The sequence below is a fragment of the Arachis stenosperma genome, chromosome 10 (assembly GCF_014773155.1).
Source record: "Arachis stenosperma cultivar V10309 chromosome 10, arast.V10309.gnm1.PFL2, whole genome shotgun sequence".
Classification (NCBI taxonomy): Eukaryota; Viridiplantae; Streptophyta; class Magnoliopsida; order Fabales; family Fabaceae; genus Arachis; species Arachis stenosperma.
The window spans coordinates 29927758-29952809 of record NC_080386.1 but is presented as its reverse complement, the minus strand read 5'-3'; the positions used below and the strand labels follow the sequence as shown (position 1 = coordinate 29952809).

Below are 25052 nucleotides of genomic sequence, written 5' to 3'. Positions count from 1 at the left end.
GTTGAACTCCGAGTTATGACGTGTTTTGGGCGTTCAACTCCGGATCATGACGTTTTTCTGGCGTTTAACTCCAGATAGCAGCATGTACTTGGCGTTCAACGCCAAGTTACGTCGTCATTCTTCGAATAAAGTATGGACTATTATATATTGCTGGAAAGCTCTGGATGTCTACTTTCCAACGCCGTTGAGAGCGCGCCAATTGGAGTTCTGTAGCTCCAGAAAATCCATTTCGAGTGCAGGGAGGTCAGATTCCAACAGCATCAGCAGTCCTTTTGTCAGCTTTTTTCAGAGTTTTGCTCAAATCCCTCAATTTCAGTCAGAATTTACCTGAAATCACAGAAAAACACACAAACTCATAGTAAAGTCCAGAAATGTGAATTTAACATAAAAACTAATGAAAACATCCCTAAAAGTAGCTCAATCTTATTAAAAACTACCTAAAATCAATGCCAAAAAGCGTATAAATTATCCGCTCATCACAACACCAAACTTAAATTGTTGCTTGTCCCCAAGCAACTGAAAATCAAATAGGATAAAAAGAAGAGAATATACTATAAATTCAGAAATATCAATGAATATTAATCAAAATTAAATGAGCGGGACTTGTAGCTTTTTGCTTCTGAACAGTTTTGGCATCTCACTTTTTCCTTTGTAGTTTAGAGGGATTGGCGTCTCTGGAGAACTTAGAATTTGGGATAGTGTTATTGACTTTCCTAGTTAAGCATGTTGATTCTTGAACACAGCTACTAATGAGTCTTGGCCGTGGCCCTAAGCACTTTGTTTTCCAGTATTACCACCGGATACATAAATGCCACAGACACATAACTGGGTGAACCTTTTCAGATTGTGACTTAGCTTTGCTAAAGTCCCCAGTTAGTGGTGTCCAGAGCTCTTAAGCACACTCTTTTGCCTTGGATCACGACTTTAACCACTTAGTCTCAAGCTTTTTTGCTTGGACCTTCATGACACAAGCACATGGTTAGGGACAGCTTGATTTAGCCGCTTAGGCCTGGATTTAATTTCCTTGGGCCCTCCTATCCATTGATGCTCAAAGCCTTGGATCCTTTTTACTCTTGCCTAGGGCTCATGGCTTTTTTTTTTTTCACTGCTTTTTCTTGCTTCAAGAATCAATTTCAAGAATTTTTCAGATCATCAATAACATTTCTCTTTGTTCATCATTCTTTCAAGAACCAACAATTTTAACACTCACAAACAACAATATCCAAAGACATATGCACTGTTCAATCATTCATTCAGAAAACAAAGAGTATTGTCACCATGATGAGCGGATATTTTATACGCTTTTTGGGGGTAATTTCATGTAGATTTTAGCATGTTTTAATTAGTTTTTAGTTAAATATTATTAGTTTTTAAGCAAAAATCATATTTCTGGACTTTACTATGAGTGTGTGTATTTTTCTGTGATTTCAGGTATTTTCTGGCTGAAATTGAGGGAGCTGAGCAAAAATCTGACTTAGGCTGAAAAAAGACTGCTGATGCTGTTGGATCCTGACCTCCCTGCACTCGAAGTGGATTTTCTGGAGCTACAGGAGTCCAATTGGCGCGCTCTCAACGGCGTTGGAAAGTAGACATCCAGGGCTTTCCAGCAATATATAATAGTCCATACTTTGCGCGAGGATAGACGACGTAACTTGGCGTTAAACGCCAAGTTCATGCTGCTGTCTGGAGTTAAACGCCAGAAAAACGTCATGATCCGGAGTTGAACGCCCAAAACACGTCATAATCTGAAGTTTGACGCCAAGAAAGGCCTTTACACGTGGAAAGCTTTAGTCTCAGCCCCAGCACACACCAAGTGGGCTCCAGAAGTGGATTTCTGCACCAATTATCTTAGTTTATTCATTTTTCTGTAAACCTAGGTTACTAGTTTACTATTTAAACAACTTTTACAGACATTCCTTGTACCTCATGACATTTTCAGATCTGAATTACATACTTTGTGACGGCATGAGTCTCTAAACTCCATTGTTGGGGGTGAGGAGCTCTGCAGCGTCTCGATGATTTAATACAATTCCTTTGTTTTCCATTCAAACACGCTTGTTCTTATCTAAGATGTTTATTCGCGCTTAATTGTGAAGAAGGTGATGATCCGTGACACTCATCACCTTCCTCAACCCATGAACGTGTGCTTGACAACCACCTCCGTTCTACATCAGATTGAATGAATGTCTCTTAGCTTCCCTAATCAGAATCTTCGTGGCATAAGCTGGATTGATGGCGGCATTCATGAGAATCCGGAAAGTCTAAACCTTGTCTGTGGTATTCCAAGTAGGATTCCAGGATTGAATGACTGTGACGTGCTTCAAACTCCTGAGGGCTGGGCGTTAGTGACAGACGCAAAAGAATCAAGGGATTCTATTCCAACCTGATTGAGAACCGACAGATGATTAGCCGTGCTGTGACAGAGCATAGGAACGTTTTCACTGAGAGGATGGGAGGTAGCCATTGACAACGGTGACACCCTACAGAGAGCTTGCCATGGAAGGAACCTGCGTGTGAGAAGAGGATTCCAAGGAAAAGTTGAAGTCAAAGGACAAAGCATCTCCAAAACTCCAACATATTCCACAATCCTTTATAAACAAGTAACTCTATTGTTCAAGTAATCCAAACAATTTTCTTTGACATCCTGACTAAGACAAATAGAATAAATATTGATTGCTTCAAGCCAATAATCTCCGTGGGATCGACCCTTACTCACGTAAGGTATTACTTGGACGACCCAGTGCACTTGCTGGTTAGTTGAACGAAGTTGATCTTGGACCATATTCTATTATCATATTCTATAAAGAGATACAATTTCGTCCACCACACCACATCAATATAATTAAATTAAATTCAATAATAAATTCGAAATTTATGTACTTCTTGTTCTTTTGAATTAAAACATTTTTCTTTTAAGAAAGGTGAAGGAGTAATGGATTTTATTCATAGCTTTAAGGCATGGTTACATACTAATGATCATGAAATAAAGACACTAAACATAGATAAACACAATAATTAAAAACCGAAAACAGAAAGAAATAAGAACAAGGAATGAATCCACCTCTAGTGGCGTCTTCTTCTTGAAGGACCAGTGATGTTCTTCAACTCTTCTATGTCCCTTCCTTGCCTTTGTTGCTCCTCCCTCATTACTCTTTGATCTTCTCTTATTTCTTGGTGAATGATGGAGTGCTCATGATGTTCCACCCTTAATTGTTCCACATTATGGCTTAGATCTTCTAAGGAGGTGTTGAGTTGCTCCCAATAGTTGTTGGGAGGAAAGTGCATTCCTTGAGGTATCTCAGGAATTTGTTGATGATGGGCTTCCTCATGTGCTTCTTGAGGGCCGTGAGGAGCTTCTCTTGCTTGCTCCATCCTCTTCTTGGTGATGGGCTTGTCTTCTTCAATGGAAACATCTCCCTCTATGATAACTCCAGCTGAGTAACATAGATGGCAAATAAGGTGAGGGAAGGCTAGCCGTGCCATAGGTGAGGACTTGTCAGCTATTTTGTAGAGTTCATTGGAGATGACCTCATGAACCTCTACTTCCTCTCCAATCATGATGCTATGGATCATGATGGCCCGATCCACAGTAACTTCAGATCGGTTGCTTGTAGGGATGATGGATCTTTGGATGAACTCCAACCATCCTCTAGCTACAGGCTTGAGGTCCAGTCTTCTTAGTTGGACTGGTTTGCCTTTGGAGTCTATTCTCCATTGAGCGCCTTCCATACATATGTCCATTAGGACTTGGTCCAACCTTTGATTAAAGTTGACCCTTCTTGTGTAGGGGCGTTCATCACCTTGCATCATGGGTAAGTGAAACGCCAACCTCACATTTTCCGGACTGAAATCCAAGTATTTCCCCCTAACCATTGTGAGATAATTCTTTGGACTTGGGTTCATACCTTGGTCATGGTTCCTAGTGATCCATGCATTGGCATAGAACTCTTGAACCATTAATATTCCGACTTGTTGCATGGGGTTGGTTATGACTTCCCAACCTCTTCTTTGAACTTCATGTCGGATCTCCGGATACTCATTCTTCTTGAGCTTGAAAGGGACCTCAGGGATCACCTTCTTCTTTGCCACAACATCATAGAAGTGGTCTTGATGGCTCTTGGAGATGAATCTTTCCATCTCCCATGACTCGGAGGTGGAAGCTTTTGCTTTCCCTTTCCCTTTTCTTGAGGAAACTCCGGCCTTAGGTGCCATTGGTAATGGAAAAACAAAAAAAAGCTTATGCTTTTACCACACCAAACTTAAAATTTGCTCGTCCTCGAGCAAGAAAGAAAAGAATAGTAGAAGAAGAAGAAGAGAAGATGGTAGAGAGGGAGAGAAGTAGGTTCGGCTATATAGGTGAAGGAGGGATTTGTGTTGTGTGAAAATGAAGAAGAATGGAAGGTTATTTATAGGGAGAGGGAGGGTGGGAGTTCGGCCATTTGGGTGGGAGTGGGTGGTAAATTGACTTTGAATTTTATGAGGGTAGGTGGGGTGTATGGGGAAGAGGAGGTTGATGTGAATGGTGAATGGAGTAATTGGGAAGAGGACTTGAGGTGATTGGTGAAGGTTTTTGGGCAGTGTGATATGGGGAAGGGTGAATTGAGATTTGGATTAGGAGAGTGTGATTAGGATTAAAAGGTAAGATGGGAATATGGTAGGTGGGGATCCTGTGGGGTCCACAGATCCTGAGGTGAGGATCCTGTGGGGTCCATAGGTCCTGAGGTGAAAACAAATACCATTCCTTCACCATATAGGCATGTAAAATGCCTTCATGCATCATTCTGGCGTTCAAACGCCCATTGGTGCATGTTCTGGGCGTTCAACGCCCATGTAATGCATGTTTCTGGCGTTGAACGCCAGTTTCATGCTTGTTCCTGGCGTTCAACGCCAGTTTGTCCTCTCTGTGCATGTTCCTGGCGTTTAACGCCAGGTTGTTGCTTGTTTCTGGCGTTCAGCGCCAGAATGGTGCTCTGTTCTGGCGTTGAACGCCGGCCAGATGCACCTTACTGGCGTTGAACGCCAGTCTGCGCTACCTCCAGGGTGAAAAATTTTTTTCTTCTGTTTTTGACTCTGTTTTTAATTTTTTTGATTTTTTTTTTGATTTTTTTCGTGACTCCTCATGATCATGTACCTAATAAAACACAAAAATAACAATGAAATAAAATAAAATTAGATAAATAAAATTGGGTTGCCTCCCAATAAGCGCTTCTTTAATGTCAATAGCTTGACAGTGGCTCTCATGGAGCCACTAGGTGATCAGGTCAATTTAAGTGTGGTCCCAACACCAAACTTAGAGTTTGGATATGGAATTTGAACACCAAACTTAGAGTTTGGTTGTGGCCTCACAACACCAAACTTAGAGTTTGACTGTGTGGGCTCTTCTTGACTCTGAACTGAGAGAAGTTCTTCATGCTTACTCTCTTTTGTCACAGAGGGATGGCCATGTGCCTTAAACACAAGGTAGTCCCCATTCAATTGAAGGACTAACTCACCCCTGTTGACATCTATCACAGCTCCTGCTGTGGCTAGGAAAGATCTTCCTAGGATGATGCATTCATCATCTTCCTTCCTAGTATCTAGGATTATGAAATCAGCAGGGATGTAAAGGCCTTCAACCTTTACTAGCACGTCCTCTACTAATCCATAAGCTTGTCTCAATGACTTGTCTGCCAGTTGTACTGAGAACAAGGCAGGTTGTACCTCAATGATCCCCAGCTTCTCCATTACAGAGAGTGGCATAAGGTTTATCCCTGACCCCAGATCACATAGAGCTTTTTCAAAGCTCATGGTGCCTATGGTACAAGGTATTAGAAACTTGCCAGGATCTTGTCTCTTTTGAGGTAGAATTTTCTGAATCCAAGTATCTAGTTCACTAATGAGCAAGGGAGGTTCACTTTCCCAAGTCTCATTACCAAACAATTTGGCATTCAGCTTCATGATAGCTCCTAAATATTGAGCAACTTGCTCTCCAGTTACATCTTCATCCTCTTCAGAGGATGAATAGTCCTCAGAGCTCATGAATGGCAGAAGGAGGTTCAATGGAATCTCTATGATCTCTGTATGAGCCTCAGATTCTCTTTGATCCTTAACAGGAGATTCCTTCTTGCTTGAGGGACGTCCCAGGAGGTCTTTCTCACTAGGATTTTCGTCCTCCTCCTTCCTTGTGCATTCGGCCATATTGACTATGTCAATGGCTTTGCACTCTCCTTTTGGATTCTCTTCTGTATTGCTTGGGAGAGTACTAGGAGGAGTTTCAATGACTTTCTTTACTCAGCTGGCCCACTTGTGCCTCCAGATTTCTAATGGAGGATCTTGTTTCATTCATGAAACTGAAAGTGGCTTTTGACAGATCAGAGACTATATTGGCTAAATTAGAAGTATTTTGTTCAGAATTCTCTGTCTGCTGCTGAGAAGATGATGGATATGGCTTGCTATTGCCCAGCCTAGTACGTCCACCATTGTTAAAACCTTGTTGAGGTTTTTGTTGATCCTTCCATGAGAAATTTGGATGATTTCTCCATGATGAGTTATAGGTGTTTCCATAAGGTTCACCCAAGTAATTAACCTCTGCCATGGCAGGGTTCTCAGGATCATAAGCTTCTTCAGAAGCTGCCTCTCTAGTACTGTTGGATGCATGTTGCAATCCATTCAGATTTTGAGAGATCATGCTGACCTGTTGAGTCAACACTTTGTTCTGAGCCAATATGGCATTCAGAGCATCAATTTCAAGAACTCATTTCTTCTGAGGTACCCCATTATTCACGGAATTCCTCTCAGAAGTATACATGAACTGGTTGTTTGCAACCATGTCAATGAGTTCTTGAGCCTCTTCAGGCGTTTTCTTCAGGTGAATAGATCCACCTGCAGAATGGTCCAATGACATTTTCGAAAATTCAGAGAGACCATAATAGAATATATCTAATATGGTCCATTCTAAAAACATGTCAGATGGACATCTTTTGGTCAGCTGCTTATATCTTTCCCAAGCTTCATAGAGGGATTCACCATCTTTTTGTTTGAAGGTTTGAACATCCACTCTCAGCTTGCTCAGCTTTTGAGGAGGAAAGAATTTATCCAAGAATGCAGTGACAAGCTTATCCCATGAGTCCAGGCTATCCTTGGATTGTGAATCCAACCATACTCTAGCTCTGTCTCTTACAGCAAAAGGGAACAGCATGAGTCTGTAGACTTCAGGATCAACTCCATTCGTCTTTACAGTCTCACAGATCTGCAAGAACTCAGTTAAAAACTGATAAAGATCTTCAGATGGGAGTCCATAAAACTTGCAGTTTTGTTGCATTAAAGCAACTAGTTGAGGCTTAAGCTCAAAGTTATTGGCTCCAATGGCAGGAATGGAGATGCTTCTTCCATCAAACTTGGACGTTGGCTTTGTGAAGTCACCAAGCATTCTCCTTGCATTATTATTATTTTCGGCCATCTCCTTCTCTTGTTCTAATGTTTCTGAAAGGTTACCTTTAGAATAATTTAATTTAGCTTCTCTTAATTTTCTCTTCAGAGTCCTTTCAGGTTCTGGATCAATTTCAACAAGAGTGCCTTTATCCTTGTTCCTGCTCATATGAAAGAGAAGAAAACAAGAAAAGAAAGAGAAATCCTCTATGTCACAGTATAGAGATTCCTTTATGTTAGTAGAAAAAGAAAGGGGTAGAAGAATGAAGAGGGGGATTCGGATTCTTGGAGGAAGAGAGGTGGAGAGAAGTGTTAGTAATTAAATAATTAAATAGAAGAAGAAAAGAGAAGGGAATTTTCGAAATTAATTTTTGAAAAAGAGGTTAGTAATTTTCGAAAATTAGAGGTAAAATGTAATTAAAATTAAACATGAAACAATTAATTAATTAAAAAGAACTTTTGAAAAAGGGAAGAGATATTTTTGAAAATTAGAGAGGGAAAAGTAGTTAGTTGTTTTTTGAAAAAGATAAGAAACAAACAAAAAGCTAGTTAGTTGATTGAAAAAGCTTTGAAATCAAATTTGAAAAAGATAAGAAGATAGTAAGTTAGATAAGATATTTTGAAATCAAATTTTGAAAAAGATAAAATTTTTGAAAAAGATCAAATAAAAGATAAAAAGATTTAATTCAAAAATTTTAAAATTATTTACTTCACTAACAAGAAACTACAAGATAAGATTCTAGAACTTAAAGATTGAACCTTTCTTAACAAGAAAGTAACAAACTTCAAATTTTTGAACCAATCATATTAATTGTTAGTGAATTTTCGAAAATTGGATGTAAAGATAAGAAAAAGATTTTGAAAACATTTTGAAAAAGATTTTTGAAATTTTCGAAAAATAAAAAAAATTGAAAAAGGTATGATTTTTGAAAAAGATTTTGAAAAGATAAGTTTTTTTTTTTAAAATTGAAATTTTGACTTGACTTGTAAGAAACAACTAATTTTGAAAATTTTTAACCAAGTCAACCCAAAATTTCGAAAATTTGGAGGGAAATAAGGAAAAGATATTTTTTTGAATTTTTGAATTTTTAATTATGAGAGAGAAAAACAACAAAAATACTTAATGCATGAGATTTTTAGATCAAAACCATGAATGCATGCAAGAATGCTATGAATGTCAAGATGAACACCAAGAACACTTTGAAGATCATGATGAACATCAAGAACATAATTTTGAAAAATTTTTGATGCAAAGAAAACATGCAAGACACCAAACTTAGAAATCTTTAATGCATGGAAAATATGAATGCCAAGATGCACATGAAAAACAAGAAACAACACAAAACAAGAAATCATCAAGATCAAACAAGAGGACTTATCAAGAACAACTTGAAGATCATGAAGAACACTATGAATGCATGGGATTTTCGAAAAAATGCAAGAAAAAATTTTTAAAGCATGCAATTGACACCAAACTTAAAAATTGACTCAAGATTCAAACAAGAAACACAAAATATTTTTAATTTTTATGATTTTCTATTTTTTTTGGATTTTTATTAATATTTTTCGAAAATAAAGTTTAGGAAAAACGAAAAAGAAAAGAAAAATTTTGAAAAAGATTTTTGAAAAGAAAATTACCTAATCTGAGCAACAAGATGAACCGTCAGTTGTCCATACTCGAACAATCCCCGGCAACGGCGCCAAAAACTTGGTGGACGAAATTGTGATCCATGTTCTAATTATTTTGAGATGAAGGCTTCTAAGGGGCAACAGCTGAATTCACAACTCCGTTCAACTAACCAGCAAGTGTACTGGGTCGTTCAAGTAATAAACCTTACGTGAGTAAGGGTCGATCCCACAGAGATTGTTGGTATGAAGCAAGCTATGGTCACCTTGCAAATCTCAGTTAGGCAGATTAAAATTGTTTATGGGTTCGAAAATAGAAATAATAAAATAGATGATATAATAAAAATGGATAGAATACTTATGCAGATTCATTGGTAGGAATTTCAGTTAAGTATATGAAGATGCTGTATGACTCAAGAACGCCTGCTCTCCTACTGCTTCAACTCAGTCCTTCTTACTCCTTTCCATGGCAAGCTGTGTATAGGGGTTCACCATCAGCGGTGGCTACTTTCAATCCTCTCGGGAAAATGGTCCTCTGCGGCTGTCACTCGCATGGCTAATCGTCTGGAGGCATCACCCATGGTTGATGGCTACATCCCATCCTCGCAGTGAAAACTACGCTCACGCACTCTGTCACAGCACGGCTAATCACTGGTTGGTTCCTGCGCCTACTGGAATAGAATCCATTGATTCTTTTGCGCTTGTCATCACGCCCAGCACTTGCAAGTCTGAAGCACGTCACAGTCATTCATTACCGGAATCCTACTCGGAATACCACAGACAAGGTGAGACTTTCCGGATCCTCATAAATGCCGCCATCTATCTAGCTTATACCACGAAGATTCTGTTGGGGAATCTAAGAGATACACATTCAAGCTCTGTTACATGTAGAACGGAAGTGGTTGTCAATCACGCGCATTCATAAGTGAGAATGATAATGAGGGTTATTGACTCATCACATTCATCATGTTCTTGGGTACGAATGAATATCTTGGAATAAGAATAAGAGAGATTTTGAATAAAAGAAACTAGAATTGCATTAATACTCAAGGTACAGCAGAGCTCCACACCCTTAATCTTTGGTGTGCAGAAACTCCACCGTTGAAAATACATAAGTAAAAGGTTCAGGCATGGCCGAATGGCCAGCCCTTTCCATGATCAAGTGATCGAATTATTAAAGACTTAAAGTGGTCAAAAGATGTCTAATACAATAGTTAAATGTTCTATTTATAATAAACTAGCTCCTAGGGTTTACATGAGTAAGTAATTGATGCATAAATTCACTTCCGGGGCCCACTTGGTGTATGCTTGGGCTGAGCTTGATTAATCCACGAGCTGAGGCTCCTCTTGGAGTTGAACTCCGAGTTATGACGTGTTTTGGGCGTTCAACTCCGGATCATGACGTTTTTCTGGCGTTTAACTCCAGATAGCAGCATGTACTTGGCGTTCAACGCCAAGTTACGTCGTCATTCTTCGAATAAAGTATGGACTATTATATATTGCTGGAAAGCTCTGGATGTCTACTTTCCAACGCCGTTGAGAGCGCGCCAATTGGTGTTCTGTAGCTCCAGAAAATCTATTTCGAGTGCAGGGAGGTCAGATTCCAACAGCATCAGCAGTCCTTTTGTCAGCTTTTTTCAGAGTTTTGCTCAAATCCCTCAATTTCAGTCAGAATTTACCTGAAATCACAGAAAAACACACAAACTCATAGTAAAGTCCAGAAATGTGAATTTAACATAAAAACTAATGAAAACATCCCTAAAAGTAGCTCAATCTTATTAAAAACTACCTAAAATCAATGCCAAAAAGCGTATAAATTATCCGCTCATCATCTGGCCTGACCCAAATCCGAACATTTTGGGGGCTAATTTGGTATGATTTCACCAAGTGTAGGGCTGGGTAAGGGTCTTAAAAATAGACCCGATCATTATTTAGGGTTGGGTCCGGGTCAAGGCGAACCTGGCTTCACCTAACCTATGTGCACTCTAAGGGGACTAAAAAAGGTATTATGTTTTAAATTAATTCCAATATTATGTTATTCATTATAAGCTTATTGTTATGTTTTTAATCACACTTGTTAAATTAGAAAATAGATTAAAGAAGTATGAAATTAGAATTTATGGATAAATTGAGGTTCAAATATGGATATCAACTTCTCCATAACAAGTATTTTTTCCTTTATAAATAAGTGCATCATAATTTTTTGACAAAATTTATCAAGACCTGGACTTTACCAGTTTAAACCCAGTTTTAGTGTGACCCGAAAGTAGTAAGATTTCATCGGATCTAGGGTCGGGTAAAGATCTCAAAAATAGACCCGCTCATTATTTAGGGTCGGGTCCGAGTCAAGGCGAATCCGATTTCACCCCAGCCCATGTACACCCCTAGTTATGCCTGATGTTATAATTGAATTCTCAAATACGGCTTCTTTTGGTGGTACTTCTGAAGATGGTGGTTTTGGGTTATCTGTTTATGATGGAGACTTTTGAATACTTAAGGATGATTATGATTTTTTTGTTTAGTTGAAAACTTATTTGTTTAAGAGTAATTACCCAAATCAGTCTCCAAGAATTTTAAAAGCGGACATTTTAGTCCCCAAAAAAAAAATTAATACACAGATCAATCCCCAAGTTTTACTCTATCAGACAAATCAGTTCCCAGTTCAATTTTTGGCAAAGTAATTACCCAGATCAGTTCCTAAGAATTTTATAAACGGATATTTTAGTCCCTCAAAAAAATTAATATACAGATCAATTCCCAACATTTTTTACTGTCAAACATAACAGTCCTCTGTGAACAAAAAATATTATTATTATTAATTGCATAATAATACATAACCATACTTTTTTTATATTTTTGAACAAAAATAATGATAAATTTATTCATTAGATTTTTATGTATGTATTTATAATATAAAAAGTATATATATACATACATAGTCACTCAATAATAATAATAATAATAATAATAATAATAATAATAATAATATTCTTAAATAAAATTATTAGAGATTATTCTACAAAAAATTCAAAGTTGAAACCATTTGATATTTCTGTATTTAATATAATCAAAAAATGTATATTTTAAAAAATATGTTTGTATTAAAAAAATATTTTAATTTGGATTTCAAAACATCATTATTCACCTTACTTGTTTTTAACGAAAAGAGTGTATTAATATGCTAGTGTCGTTGTCACATGCACAAAGCTAAGTTAATAATAATAAAGGTCCACATATATGGAAAGTAAAATGGATGGGGGGATTGTTATGTCTGATAGAGAAAAATATTGTGAATTGATCTGTGCATTAATTTTTCTTGGGGACTAAAATGTCCGCTTTTAAAATCTTTGGGGACTAATCTGGATAATTATTCTATTGAAAAATAAACTGGAGACTGATTTGTCAGCTAGAATAAAACTTTGGGGGATTAATGTGTGAATTTTTTTTAAAGACTAAAATACCCGCTTTTAAAATTCTTGAGAACTGATTTGAATAATTACTCTTTGTTTAATGTTATTTCTTTTGGTGGTAGAACTATGGTTCAAAAACTGGATCTGACCGGCGCAGCGGATCGGCCAACTGCAAACCGTATGCTAATATGGTTCGGTTTAATACCAGAACCGTCAGTTTAAAAATCGCTCGAGAACCGTTAAATCGGCGGAGAACCGACCGGTCGGATCAAACCAGGATCCGGCCAGTTCTCATAAAATGTTGTCGTTTTGCGTTTAGGTAAAATGAGAAAGCCAGGTTCTCCAGTTCTCTTCTCCCTTGAGCCATTCCCATTCCTCCCTCATTTCCTTGGTCTCTCATTCCCCAGAACACACCCCTGGTTTACAGCGCCGCTGCCGCCGCAAGGAGCTGAGTCTGCTATTTGTTTGCTCAGCCGCAGCTTCTTCCAATCCACTACCGTCGTACTCGTCGCCGGCCTCCGTCTCTGTCGCGCGTCTGCCCCTCCAACTCCTTCGTTTACGGTAAACCTAATTTCCCCTAAGCTGCATCTCCTTCTTCTCGAGATCTCCACTTCTCATCCCTCACTCCCTCGAAGCCGCCGTCCCCACTGCAACTCGTCTCGCGTCGTTCCGACGTCGCGCAGCCGCTGTTCCGCCGCGTGGGCTCTGTTTCACCGCGCTCCATCCTCCTCTGCTTCAGTTCCGCCACGCCCCACCCTCCTCTGCTCCAGTTCTGCTGCGATCCACGCTCCCCGACTCCAGTTCTTCGGCGGTCCAGGCCACCCCTTCTCCAGTTCCGCGGCGGTCCAGGCCACTTCTCCAGCTCTGCCGCGTCCAGCCCTCCCTGCTCCCTCACCTCTGTGCTCTAGAAGGTATTGTTTACTGTAATTGTTGTTTTGATTGGTTTAGGATGGTTAATCTGTGATTTTTCTTCTTCAATTATTGTTGTTGTTAATGTGGTTTAAGATTGTTGATCATGTTTTTGATTCTGTTGTTCTGTTGTCTTCAATTATATTTGTTTCATTGTGATTTTTTGTTCTTGAACTTGTTAAGTTATAATTTGTTAAATTGTTGGGCGGCTGCTGTTTTAATTTGCTAAATTGTTAGGTTGTTGCGATTTAATTTGCCGAATTTTCCACTCGAGTGTTGTTCATGATTATTTGCTAAATTGTTGTTTTGTATCTATTGTTGTCCTTGAGATTATTGGGTTGTTGTGTTCTTCTCAAATTGATAATTTGCTAAATTGTTGTTATTGTGATTTTTGAGATCGAGATGGTCATTGTTTCTTGTTATCGGGTTGCTGGTTTTTCTATTCGGGTCTTGTTCTTGTTAATTTGTTGTTGTTATGATCCTTACGATTGGAATTGGAATTGTCTTTGTTTCTTGTTATTGTGCTGATAATTTTTAGGAATGAATAATAGTATCAATCAAGAAGTATTTAGAGATTGTCCTCCTTTTTGCAAATTTGATGATTGCTGACAAACTTTGATGCCCATTTCATGTTTGGTTGTTTCTTTTGTTATTTGACTTTTGAGTTTGTATTTGGATGAAATTATAATATTGTGGTTGATGTAATACTTTTAATTTGGATGACATTTGAAGGTTTATATTAAACTATAATTATGTTTTAGTGTGTTTATTTATATTTTATTTATTATTTTAAATTGTTTTGTCGGTTGATCACGGTTGAACCGGTTGAATCAGTAAACCAGTAATAGAGTGGTTTAATGACCGGTCCGGTTTTCAGAACCTTGAGTAGAACATTTTGTGTTTGTCATTTATGTGGGTTTTAATTTTCTTTAGTTATAAATTATGATGTTTGAAGTTGTTTTTAAACTTTAATGATAAATTATGAACAATTTATTGTGTGAAAGTGTGAAATTTTGAATTTGTTAGCCTAGAAACATGGAATTTAAATATTTGAAATTATATATTGAATTTTTTTATAATTTTATTGTATATTTAATTAAATCGGTTCGACTTTGGTTGGACCATTTAATGACCGATTTGGTTCTCGCAACCTTGGTCTATATATAACGGGATATGTATGCCCATAATTTGATCCCGTCTCACTCCAAACAAAAAAAACACTCCGCCCAAAACCCGTAGTGGGTAAGTAATTACCTGCTTCAACTGGATATGGACAGAGCGAATATCTGCAAGTACAAATTGCATTATCACCTCTAAATGAAAAAGCTGATAGTATTGGTGATGGTGGTTAGTCTTTTTGTTGTATGAATTTAAAATTTTCATTTATTATAAATAAAATTGTTATTAAATTAATTTTTATTAATATTTGACGTGGTATGTGGTTATCTTTTTTTTTTTATCACATCTAACAAAAATCGAATTAGGTGTTTACTAAACTTTATATTTTTTTCGCATTGACATGTTCTTTTACGAAAACATAAAAAATAGAAAGGAAAACTGAAAAAAAACAAAAGAGAGGACAGTGCAGAGGAAGCAAACTGGAAGTAGTGTGCGTGTGCGTGTCTGTGAAGACTGAAAGAAGCTTCTGATTGCTGTGGCCGCTACAACACAAGTAATCCAAGGAGGAATCCACATCCACATGTACGTCGTCGTTTTGGTCAAAACCACCATCTCTTGAAGAAGAAGAAGAAGAAGGAATGGCAAGCAGCAGCAGAACTAACCCGCGAAAGGAAAGCGTCGTCGTCGATTGTGGTCGCCGCCGAACCACTTGCGGCTATTGCAGATCGCCCCGCCGCTCTAGCATCTCTCACGGTACCCCCTTCCCTTTCTCTCAATTTTCCCTTTTTTAATATATAGTGTTCATTTATTCAATTGCTTCACGATTTATCGTTTTTCTATTAAGAAAACTCTCTTCGATTTCTCGATGTTGATTCTGGATGATTATCGGTGTTCGAACTATTCTTATGGGAAAATTTTTAAAGAAGTTATGTAATAAAATTGAAATTCTTACAGTGTCTGAATTGTACTTGTGCTATAGAGAGAGCTAGCAGCTATGAGATTCACTTCTAATTTGGTTTGATTTTGCCATGTTTGTTTTGTTGGTGTGCGTAAGAAAGAATTATTAAGTTTCGGTTTACCACAGTTTGTTGTTTGGTGTAACAAACTAAGAACAATGTTCATTACTTCATTTGATGGTGTATTATTGAACTTTGGCATGAAAATTGGTAGATAACTTCTAGTTTTTAGAGTCTTATAGGGGTGTAATTTCCAATTTGGAAAATTCATTTATGTAGTTAAAATTTTGTTGATAAATTTGATTGAAGAAGTTTTTCCCTTGTCTCTTTTTCTTTGGATTTCTATGGACTCCCGTTTATGATGCTATTAACATAACAATTTTCTAACTAGTTTCTTTTTTGTATTATTCTTGTTGCAGGCTTGTGGGCGCATAGCCTTACTGTGGATGACTACCAAGGTACGTGCAACTTGTACATTGTTTGTCCTTGATATGTTTCTCAGTTCGTATATGCACCTACTCACTTTCCTTTTTTCTAAATAAAGAAAATATTTAGTGCTTTTTATGCTTTAATAGTTTTTTTTTTCTTTTTGGTAGTATGCTTTTGTTTGTAAGTGGATAACAAGCTTGATATTTACATTGTGAGGTGGTTCTAGCTGTCTTTAGGTTTGGAACAATGTGTTCATTCTCGATTGAAGACAAAAGTGGTTCTGGTTTGTCCAATGTTTTACTCTTTTAAAGTGTTTATTTTTGAATAAAATGGGTTGTGTGATGCTATTATTTTTATATTGAAGTAGTAATCTTTGCATGATGATCTACCTCTTGCTTCCTTCTTTATTGTGTAAAGTTATAAATTACTTCTGACATTTGGAAATATTCTTGCCTTTTTCCATTAGTTTTATGGTAAAACAATGCTTGCATGCATAAATTTCTCATATGAACCCAGTTTCATTTTGATATCTTTTGCTAGGACTTCTTGATCGGGGTTGGAGAAGATCTGGATGTTTTCTTTATAAGCCAGAGATGGAAAGGACATGCTGCCCTTCTTATACAATTCGTTTGAAAGCAAGCGACTTTGTTCCTTCCAAGGAGCAGGTTCGTGTATCTAGAAGATTGCAAAGGTATGCTTGCATAATGTGATATTTCTTGAGGCAAACACATTGTAACAAACTAATCATTGAAATTAGAAATTCCCATTGTATATTTTTCTTGAGGCAAATACAATGTAACCTATTCTTTTAACAAACTGAAAACCTTTACTTATTTATTTATTAGTTTATAAGTCACTATTTTCTATGGTTGTTGGGATGTGAGATGGCTGAAAATTTGAATTGCATCAATATATTACCTTAATAAGTTATGGTCTGCTGCTTCTTTCCCTTTTTCAACACTTAAGTGGGGTCTTCATAGGGGTTGAATATATTGGATGTTAGTATTTTCTAGTATAAGTATTTCAGATCCTTAGATATCTGCAGTCTGGAAATATCGTGTTTCTTTTTCTCCCCTTAAACCTTCATCTGTATAGGTATTTAGATGGATCCTTGGATGCCAAAAGAGCTAATACATCTGAGGATGCAACTACTTCAAAGAAATCAGAAAGCTGTGTCCGTCACAAGGTCTCAACCCCCAAGTCAGAAGAATCTCTATCTGCCAGCAAGGAAGAGCAGAATGAGGTTGAAAACATTTTGCACCATTTATCAGATCAAATTAATAAAATAGTACAGATGTTGATTGAGAAAGGGGAATTTCCTTCTCATATTGTGTTACCAAAGCCTTTAGTCAGAAAGGTTTCACAAGGGAAGAAAAAATTACTAGCCAGTGGATCAGAAGATATGTTATATAGCAGCAATATAGCATTTCAAATTGCAGCCTCTATAAAAAGAACTCATTCAGGTGACAAGAATAGTAATAATTCCCAACCATCACAAAATGGTGAAAAGGAAAATGCATCATCTCCCAAAATTATTGCAGAAAAGTTAGTAGTGCCTTTAGATCCGATGATGAAAAGTTCTGGGTTGTCTGTCAGGGCTTGCAATGGGCATATCAATTTCTATGCTCCTACAGAGCAAGTTTGCCAGAGTGAGTGTGTTCAAAGTGCTGAAACTTCTAAAAAATCTGGAATGAAGCGTGATATTGGTGGAAATTGTCTGAGTAGTCCTCAACATTGTCAGGTGAAAAAGCGAAAGTTTGAGATCAGAATGAATAGATCCAGTTTTGATCCAGAAGAATTTGCTTTGTATAGGCGATATCAGCTCAAAGTACATAATGATAAACCAGACCATGTCACAGAGACCTCATATCGCAGGTTTCTGGTTGATACTCCATTATTATTTGTTTCACCCACCGGTGATAGCACTGTTCCACCATGTGGCTTTGGCTCTTTCCATCAACAATATTTAATAGATGGCAAATTAGTGGCAGTTGGTGTTATAGATGTCCTTCCCAAATGTTTGTCAAGCAAATATTTATTCTGGGATCCAGACTTTGCCTTCCTATCACTTGGCAAGTACTCAGCACTTCAAGAAATAGGTTGGGTGAAAGAAAACCAGGCTCATTGCCCTAGTCTTCAGTACTATTATCTTGGCTACTATATTCACTCTTGCAACAAGATGAGATACAAAGCTTCCTATCGTCCATCGGAGCTTTTATGCCCACTTCGTTATCAGTAAGTTAATTCATTTTTGCATGTAAATGAAGCCACTTTGTCATGCTGCTGTTTATAAATTAAATTTTTTCAGCTTTTTACTTTGCCTCAATCTCTTTGCTTTTCTTTCTAGTCTTTTTTGATATTTCACTCTGATAAGCAATTTGGTGCAATCTGCCAATGTCTATGCATTTTGGCTTGATGATGTGAAATGACCAAGTTGCACCATCGTAGTCTTGCCATGTATAAATATGGGCGTTATCTGGCTTACCTATCGTAAACTTTGATCTCATTGTGCGTTAATTTTATTTATCATGACTGACAGCATGCTAATCTCCAGGTGGGTCTCATTTGACATTGCAAGGCCCTTGCTTGACAAAAGGCCTTATGTTGTCTTATCAGATTCCTCCATTTTAAAAAATGGCGATTCTTCCCTCCATCAAGCTACCGAAGATTCAACAGAAAGGCACCTTGATGACATTGACCAAGAAGATGCAAATGATGTCCGAATGGATGAGGATGAACAAACCGTAGACTCTGAAGAAAGCTCTGACGATGAACCTGAACTTGAAACCACTGCATATGGCAACGTGGAAAATTGTGATGTCAGCAGAGTTTTGGTTGGGGTAGAGGGAACTTGTTTGAGATACAGGGTATGCTTGTTAATTCTTTGGCACATACATATTTTTAGCTATGACAAATTGAAGAAAATGCCAAAAAGAAATAAATAAATAAAGCTTCAATGAGTCTAGGTTTGTGATAAGTGTTTCAAAATTCATATAACATAACCAGAATTCAATAAATGGTTGAAAAGCTCACCCTAGTCCTTAGGTCCCCTTGAATAAATATGGGTTCATGATGAATCACCCTTCATGAAATGAGATTGCTCAAGTTGGAGCAATGTAGAAAGGGAGCAAAAAAACTGATATTTGTAGGGTAAACTATTCATATTTTTTTTTTGTTAAGGTAAGATACTTGTGTTTTAACAACAGAAACTACTGCATGATTTGTGTTTTATACTATCTGACTTGCTCTTGGTGTTCTTTCTTGTGCATACCGAACCTTATATCTGAAGGATCTGCGAAATGCCTTTGGTCCTGAGGGGAGGCAGTATTTGGAGACCCAGCTGCAGAAATACAAGAACGTCGTGGGTCCAGAGTTATCTGAGAGAATGGTCTATTCTATTGGATAATATGAATCTCAGCTCATGAGTTTTGACAAGACGATAGTGCCAATATCCCAAGGAAAAGAAAGAAATATCCTCTCCAAATAAGTTCCATGTGTTTTGGGTGCTCGTATAGTGCCGTGTTTTCGACAAGACGATAGTACCAATAAGAATACTATTTAAGGTTATAGTTTAAGTTCGTGAGTGAACCATAATTCAAAATCTTGATTCTCGTATTGGTTGTGACCATATTTATGTGGTGCTCAACTGCTCTGGGAGCAAACAACAGGTGTAGTTGAATTTAGGCCCTTGTTTTGTCTCTAGGAGTGGTATTGGTAACAAAAAATCAACTGTTGGAACCCTGATTTGGGGCTAATAGATTGTTTTTGTTGAAGATTTGTTGTTGCCCATTCAAATTTCTCAAGCATTTTGCACATATGAAATTGAATGGAATATTTCTTTGGCAGCATTAATTGCCAAATGTGGAATGCAATGCAATGCATAGTGCTTTCAGTTGAATATCTAATAAGACTAATGCACTACTTTACACTAATGAGTTTCAAATTTCATATCAAATTTATGCTTTAGAGGAACGGGTATGTTATAAGATTTACCTATGGTCATTAATTATGATGATTAATTAATTCAATTCGACTACTGGATATTTGACAGATTCTTTGCTAAAAGCCTAAAAGGAGTAATAATCTATTCTTTCTTTCTTGCACATAAAGAAATAAGAATCCATACTTGGTCTACATCCTACGTATCCACCATCGAGCAATTTGAACTCAAATGAAGAAAATTAATAGCTCTACAATGAATGGAGAAAGTAACTTTCCAACCAATTGCAACCTACCTACTCATTCCTTGGTTAATACGAGAATTGTGTCAATGTATCCAAATTAAATAAGAGTAGTAAATTCCTTCATTTAAATTTTAAGTGATTTTGTCATGTGTGATCCTTCAGCCATTCATTTAAGAGAAAAAAAAAAATCTTAAACGACCTTTATAATAGGTCTTCAAAAAAAACTTTCTGTTTCTTGATCTTTATCTTCGTGAGACTAGTTAGCTCTTCCGTCAATATTTTTCTTTGGGTAAACGGAACACTCTTACATGACATATTAAATTACTAATTTGTCCATTAAATGCCAACTAGGATTGACATATCTTTTTTGTTGGTAGTCTTGTCTTTTGGGGTAATTGTTAGGAACATTTTAAAAATTTTCTCTATTTTTCATTACCTTTTTCATATATAATTGGCTAAATTTATTGTGTAAGAACTGAGAAATACTAATAATTTTAAAAATTTTTTTATTTCTAGAAATTGAATGAAGGATATATTTTTTACTCTTTTCACTGATGTTTAAAAAAGTTATCAAGATATTATATTATTAAGATTATGTTAAATTTTAGGTGTACTCAATTTAAATTAACTATAATAATTCACATAAACTCATTATTATTAAAAGAAATGTATATTCTATTTTATAATATATAATGCAAAAATTGACACTATTTTATCTAAAATAAACATAACCACTGAGTGTATTTATGTTAACTAACTAAGTAGATATAACATCAACGATTCAAAATTGAACATTTTGAAATAACTAGTAATAAATAGATAAGACTAGTAACAACAATCACAATGTCATTCTTATTAATACATGTATTCTTTATTCAATGTCTATAATAAAAAAAATTAAAATTACTAATATTTATCAATTTTTAACTAGTAAATTTAAGTTAGTGTATATATATAAAAAAAATCCTAAAGAGCCGTAATAATTACCCCAAAAGACATCGAGATCCCACCAAAAAAATGTCAATCTTAGCTGGAAATAGCGTTTTGGTGGAAAGACAGAGACGAAAAGACTGAGATTGAGAGACAGAAACTAAGAAACAGCGATTGAAATAAATTTCAGTATTCTGTTTGGTGCAAAATAGGAGACAGAAATTGAAACAAGAATAAAACTCTAATTTAATTTGCACAAAAGGTAAAATTGAAATTAATTAATTAAATTGAGAGTATTTTAAGTATAAAATGTTATTAAAGTTTCAATTTCCATTTCTAAAAATTTTTGTCCCCTGTGTCCCTACTTTTTTGAAGGTACTGAAATAATGAAATTTCAGAAACAAAGACAGAAATTTTAGTACCAATCTCTAGACCAACAAACATGATACTGAATCTCAATATCTCGTCTCTATCTCAGTATCTCAAAACAAACGCTATCTAACGGACAGATCAAATTTAAAGAATTGATTTGGGCAATTACTCGTGAGAATTCAAATGACAAAGTGTGAAAATCGCACAAGAGGAGTTACACCATTAGACAAGACATTTTGAAGACTTTCATAGTTCATCCAACAATGGTATTAACTACTAAAACTGAAGAGCAAGAATTAGAAATTTCATCTTCCTTTTTTTCCTTTTTAAGATTAGAGTCAATAATAAGATAGATATACTTAAATTGCAAGTGTAAATCCACATTCGTTGAACACATGGTTAAGAGAATATGAACCATATCATGCGAAAACTTCATATAACTTTATGATATGTGATCTTTCACTATCAGTTTAGAAAGTGAGACTCAGAAAACACATGTTAAAAGATCTCATATAACCAAGTCATATGAAATTTTCACATGAGATGATACGTTCCCAAGTTAAGTAATATACAAATGGGAATGGCAGGGTCAGGGTGATTAAGCATCATCAGCGTCACTTCCACCAGCATGAGCTTCATGAGTAATCCAGTAATTGCTTCCATCAGGACCTGATATCTTGTATCTGCCCAACAGGAAACAACTCGCGATTATTGCTATGTCGAGTCGACAACCTAAAAGTTGTTGGACAACTTACATTGAAAGTAAAAAAAAAAAAAGTACAAATACCAACTTTTGTTTTTCTTCTCTTTTTCAAAGAGTTTAATTTTGATGTACTTAACAAAGTAAAACGTTTTACAAGATCGTCCAAGATAACCATTTCCACGGTCAATGTAAAAAGTAATAATTTTTATAAACTATTTGCAAAAGTTGCCAATTGAAAGTTGTATGCTGTAGAAACCTTGCCAAAGTTAACAATGCTTTCTAACAAAATTTCGACTCACCGCTCGAGCACCGATTTTCCTTCCTTGTACTTCTGGTTTTTCTCATGAGCAATCTCCTGTAAATAGTAACAATAATAAAAGAAAATGAACTAGAAGCAGCATAAGAACATGCAGAACCAATATGTTTGAAGCACTGCCTCATAAGCTTACATATTTCCAACCGAGGATTGATCCGCAACCAACACAGAATATGTCAGCCACAGTATGCAATCCAGTTATCATCGTCCTCTCCTCTTTTTCTCCAACAGAAACATTCACACTGTCAAAGAATAAAAAAAGTTTCAGCCTCATCCGCAAACAGACCTAATATGTGGCAACTTCAAGGATCCAAGAGGCAAGAAAGCAATGAATCACAAACTTCAAACTGTTTTTGGTTAAAAGTTTGGTTATACAAGCTATACAGTGCCCAAATTAAGGATAACTTACACCTTGTTGAAAAGATAAGCTTTCCCATGTCTGGAATGGAAGGCCTGAATAATGACACAAGAAAAAAGAGGAGGCGATAGTAAGATTGTTTTAATGGAAAAACTCAATTTTAGAGATTTTCAGCAATAGAAATTTCCATAAACATTGTAATTAAATGACTAAATTCAAGAAAATATTAACAGTATATTTCCTTTGAAAGATGAGAGTCCCCTCGCATGACGAGAGAAAACAGAACTCAAAGATAAGTCTATGGAGCTAAGGTGGATGCAACTTGAAGTTGACATGTAATGTAACTGATAGTTGATCAATTAAAATGCCCCTAAACACAATTGAAATTCACCAAATGTGATCATGAATATACTAAAAATTCAAACTGAGAAACTGTGCCACTTTATCACAATTTATTTCCAGATCCTATATTCACAGAAGTATGTAGATATCAGATTCAGAATAGCATGGATTTCCGCAGTTCGTCTGCATTTCAGTCCAATCCATTCTATTCACAACAAATGGTAAACATGATTCAAGGAATACAAACATACTCATTAAAAAATTAACTAAAAAACACCTTCATGATTTCTATATAAGAAGTTATACACAACATCTGAAACTCCAAAAAATACATCATACAGGAAAATAAAAATCAATCTCCAAATAAACATCCAAATGCATAGTTTTATATCTAATAGACTTTCCAGTGTGATAGTCTCTTTCGAACCGAAAGTATGGACTACGCAAAGATCCATCTTATCTGCTGCTTGAAATTCAATGTTCTTTTATCCTCATAGAACCATTGCATCCAAATCCTATTATTAGGAACCGACTATCCTGACCCAATCCAACAAAAGTCTCATAAAGAGAGTAGAGGTCTCCAATTGAGGGGTTTTTTCCATGACTCAAATCCGACTAGTACATTGGATTTGTGTATATTTTGCATAGACCTTTCTTTTTTATTTGCATTATGTCGAAATTTTTTGGTTTTGGAACTAACAAAAATCGAATTCTAGACCTTTAGATCATAGAAATTCAACTATCATGTCATGAAACTACTTACCCCAAAAGCTTAAGCTTGTAGTAATAGGTACATAAATGGTTATCCTCTACGAATACCATGTTAAGAATAATCACTCCCAATTGAGGGTTCTTTTCAGGACTCAAATCTGACTACCACATTGGATTTATTTAAATTTTGCATAGATTTTTTTTTCTTTTCTTTTCTTTTTTATTTTCCTTATGCTAAAACTTCTTTTATTTTAGAGTCAACAAAGATCAAAGTCTAGATTTTAACTCATAAAAATTCTGATATCATACCATAAAATTATTTCTCACAAAAGCTTAAACTTAAACTTAAACGGATAGAAAGAGAGAGATAAATTGTTATATCTCTAACAATACCATGTTAAAAACCAACACGTACATAGAACAAAATCAACATTGATCAAGACAAGCCCCTCAAGTGATGACACTATAGCTACTCATTCACATTACATGGAACATAACAAAGCAATCAACATTCAACAACAGAAGAGTGAAACAACAAATGGGACTAAGAATCTGTTAAAAATGGCATCTACCCAGAAGAGTTTTTCACTGAGAAAAAGTGGGTAATCGATCAAAATGGAACCTTGGAGATGATGTCTTCAGATATGGCAAGGTGGGTGCGGCAGTGTTTGCAGCTATAGATCTTCCCTTCAAGATTGATCACAAACAACCTTCCCATGACTTTGCTCAATAACTAAGATCATAGAAACGATGATTAAGAAGAAGAAAATAATGGTTGAAACTTGAAGTTGAAGATGATGATTTACCTGTGCCTCTTGATATTGGTACAGTACACACAGTTGACAGTACACACAACAAGTTGCAACAGATGTGGACACAGAACAGAACATAAACTGCTACCTGTGTTTGTCGGTTTCCTGGTTTTTCTTATTTTTTGTCTAAATGTGTAATGATATATTTTAAAATTTGTTTGGTTGAATTATTAATAAGTTATGATGGTAAAGAAGGGGAAAAAATTTTGTATATGGTTTGAAATTATCAGAAATGTCAAAAAAAAAAAAAAAGAAAAAGAACAATATATGAATATAGGTGATTTCTAGAAATATAAGGGTAAATAAAAAAATTGTAATTTTTTTTTTTATTTTAAAAAGATGAATTTGTTGAGACGAATTATACTTCTTTTTTACTTTTTATGTTTTAAAAATTAAATTAAAAATGAAAATCAACATAAACCACCATAAGTAATTAAGTACTCAGAATCTCAGATCATGCATTGGTGG

The 25052-nt window shown here is 36.0% G+C and overlaps 2 protein-coding genes across 2 annotated transcripts; one reads left to right on the top strand and one right to left on the bottom strand.

The window, feature by feature from the left end:
- Window positions 1–12797: 12797 nt before the first annotated feature.
- On the top strand, window positions 12798–19629 carry LOC130956051 (arginyl-tRNA--protein transferase 2-like). The gene is made up of 7 exons (XM_057883075.1): window positions 12798–13354; window positions 14901–15224; window positions 15847–15885; window positions 16397–16547; window positions 16952–18091; window positions 18411–18723; window positions 19146–19629. The coding sequence occupies exons 2-7, from the start codon at window positions 15110–15112 to the stop codon at window positions 19260–19262; spliced, it is 1875 nt and encodes a 624-aa protein (XP_057739058.1). The 5' UTR covers window positions 12798–13354; window positions 14901–15109; the 3' UTR covers window positions 19263–19629.
- Window positions 19630–21638: 2009 nt separating this feature from the next.
- On the bottom strand, window positions 21639–24727 carry LOC130954636 (protein yippee-like). Its single transcript, XM_057881392.1, has 6 exons — window positions 24579–24727; window positions 24395–24505; window positions 22771–22814; window positions 22495–22603; window positions 22345–22400; window positions 21639–22025 (listed from the first exon to the last, which is right to left on the bottom strand). Exons 1-6 carry the CDS (start codon window positions 24660–24662, stop codon window positions 21941–21943), a joined length of 489 nt encoding a protein of 162 aa, XP_057737375.1. The 5' UTR covers window positions 24663–24727; the 3' UTR covers window positions 21639–21940.
- Window positions 24728–25052: the final 325 nt, after the last annotated feature.

Bases quoted from the DNA above. Each gene is read 5' to 3' on its own strand.
- LOC130956051 (XM_057883075.1), top strand. From the start codon at position 15,110: ATGGCAAGCAGCAGCAGAACTAACCCGCGAAAGGAAAGCGTCGTCGTC. The intron at 15,225-15,846 runs GTACCCCCTTCC...TTCTTGTTGCAG, and splicing joins CCGCTCTAGCATCTCTCACG to GCTTGTGGGCGCATAGCCTT. The intron at 18,724-19,145 runs GTATGCTTGTTA...TTATATCTGAAG, and splicing joins GAACTTGTTTGAGATACAGG to GATCTGCGAAATGCCTTTGG.
- LOC130954636 (XM_057881392.1), bottom strand. From the start codon at position 24,662: ATGTTCTGTTCTGTGTCCACATCTGTTGCAACTTGTTGTGTGTACTGT. The intron at 22,604-22,770 runs GTAAGTTATCCT...ATTCTTTGACAG, and splicing joins GCTTATCTTTTCAACAAGGT to TGTGAATGTTTCTGTTGGAG. The intron at 22,026-22,344 runs GTGAGTCGAAAT...CCTGTTGGGCAG, and splicing joins GGAAAATCGGTGCTCGAGCG to ATACAAGATATCAGGTCCTG.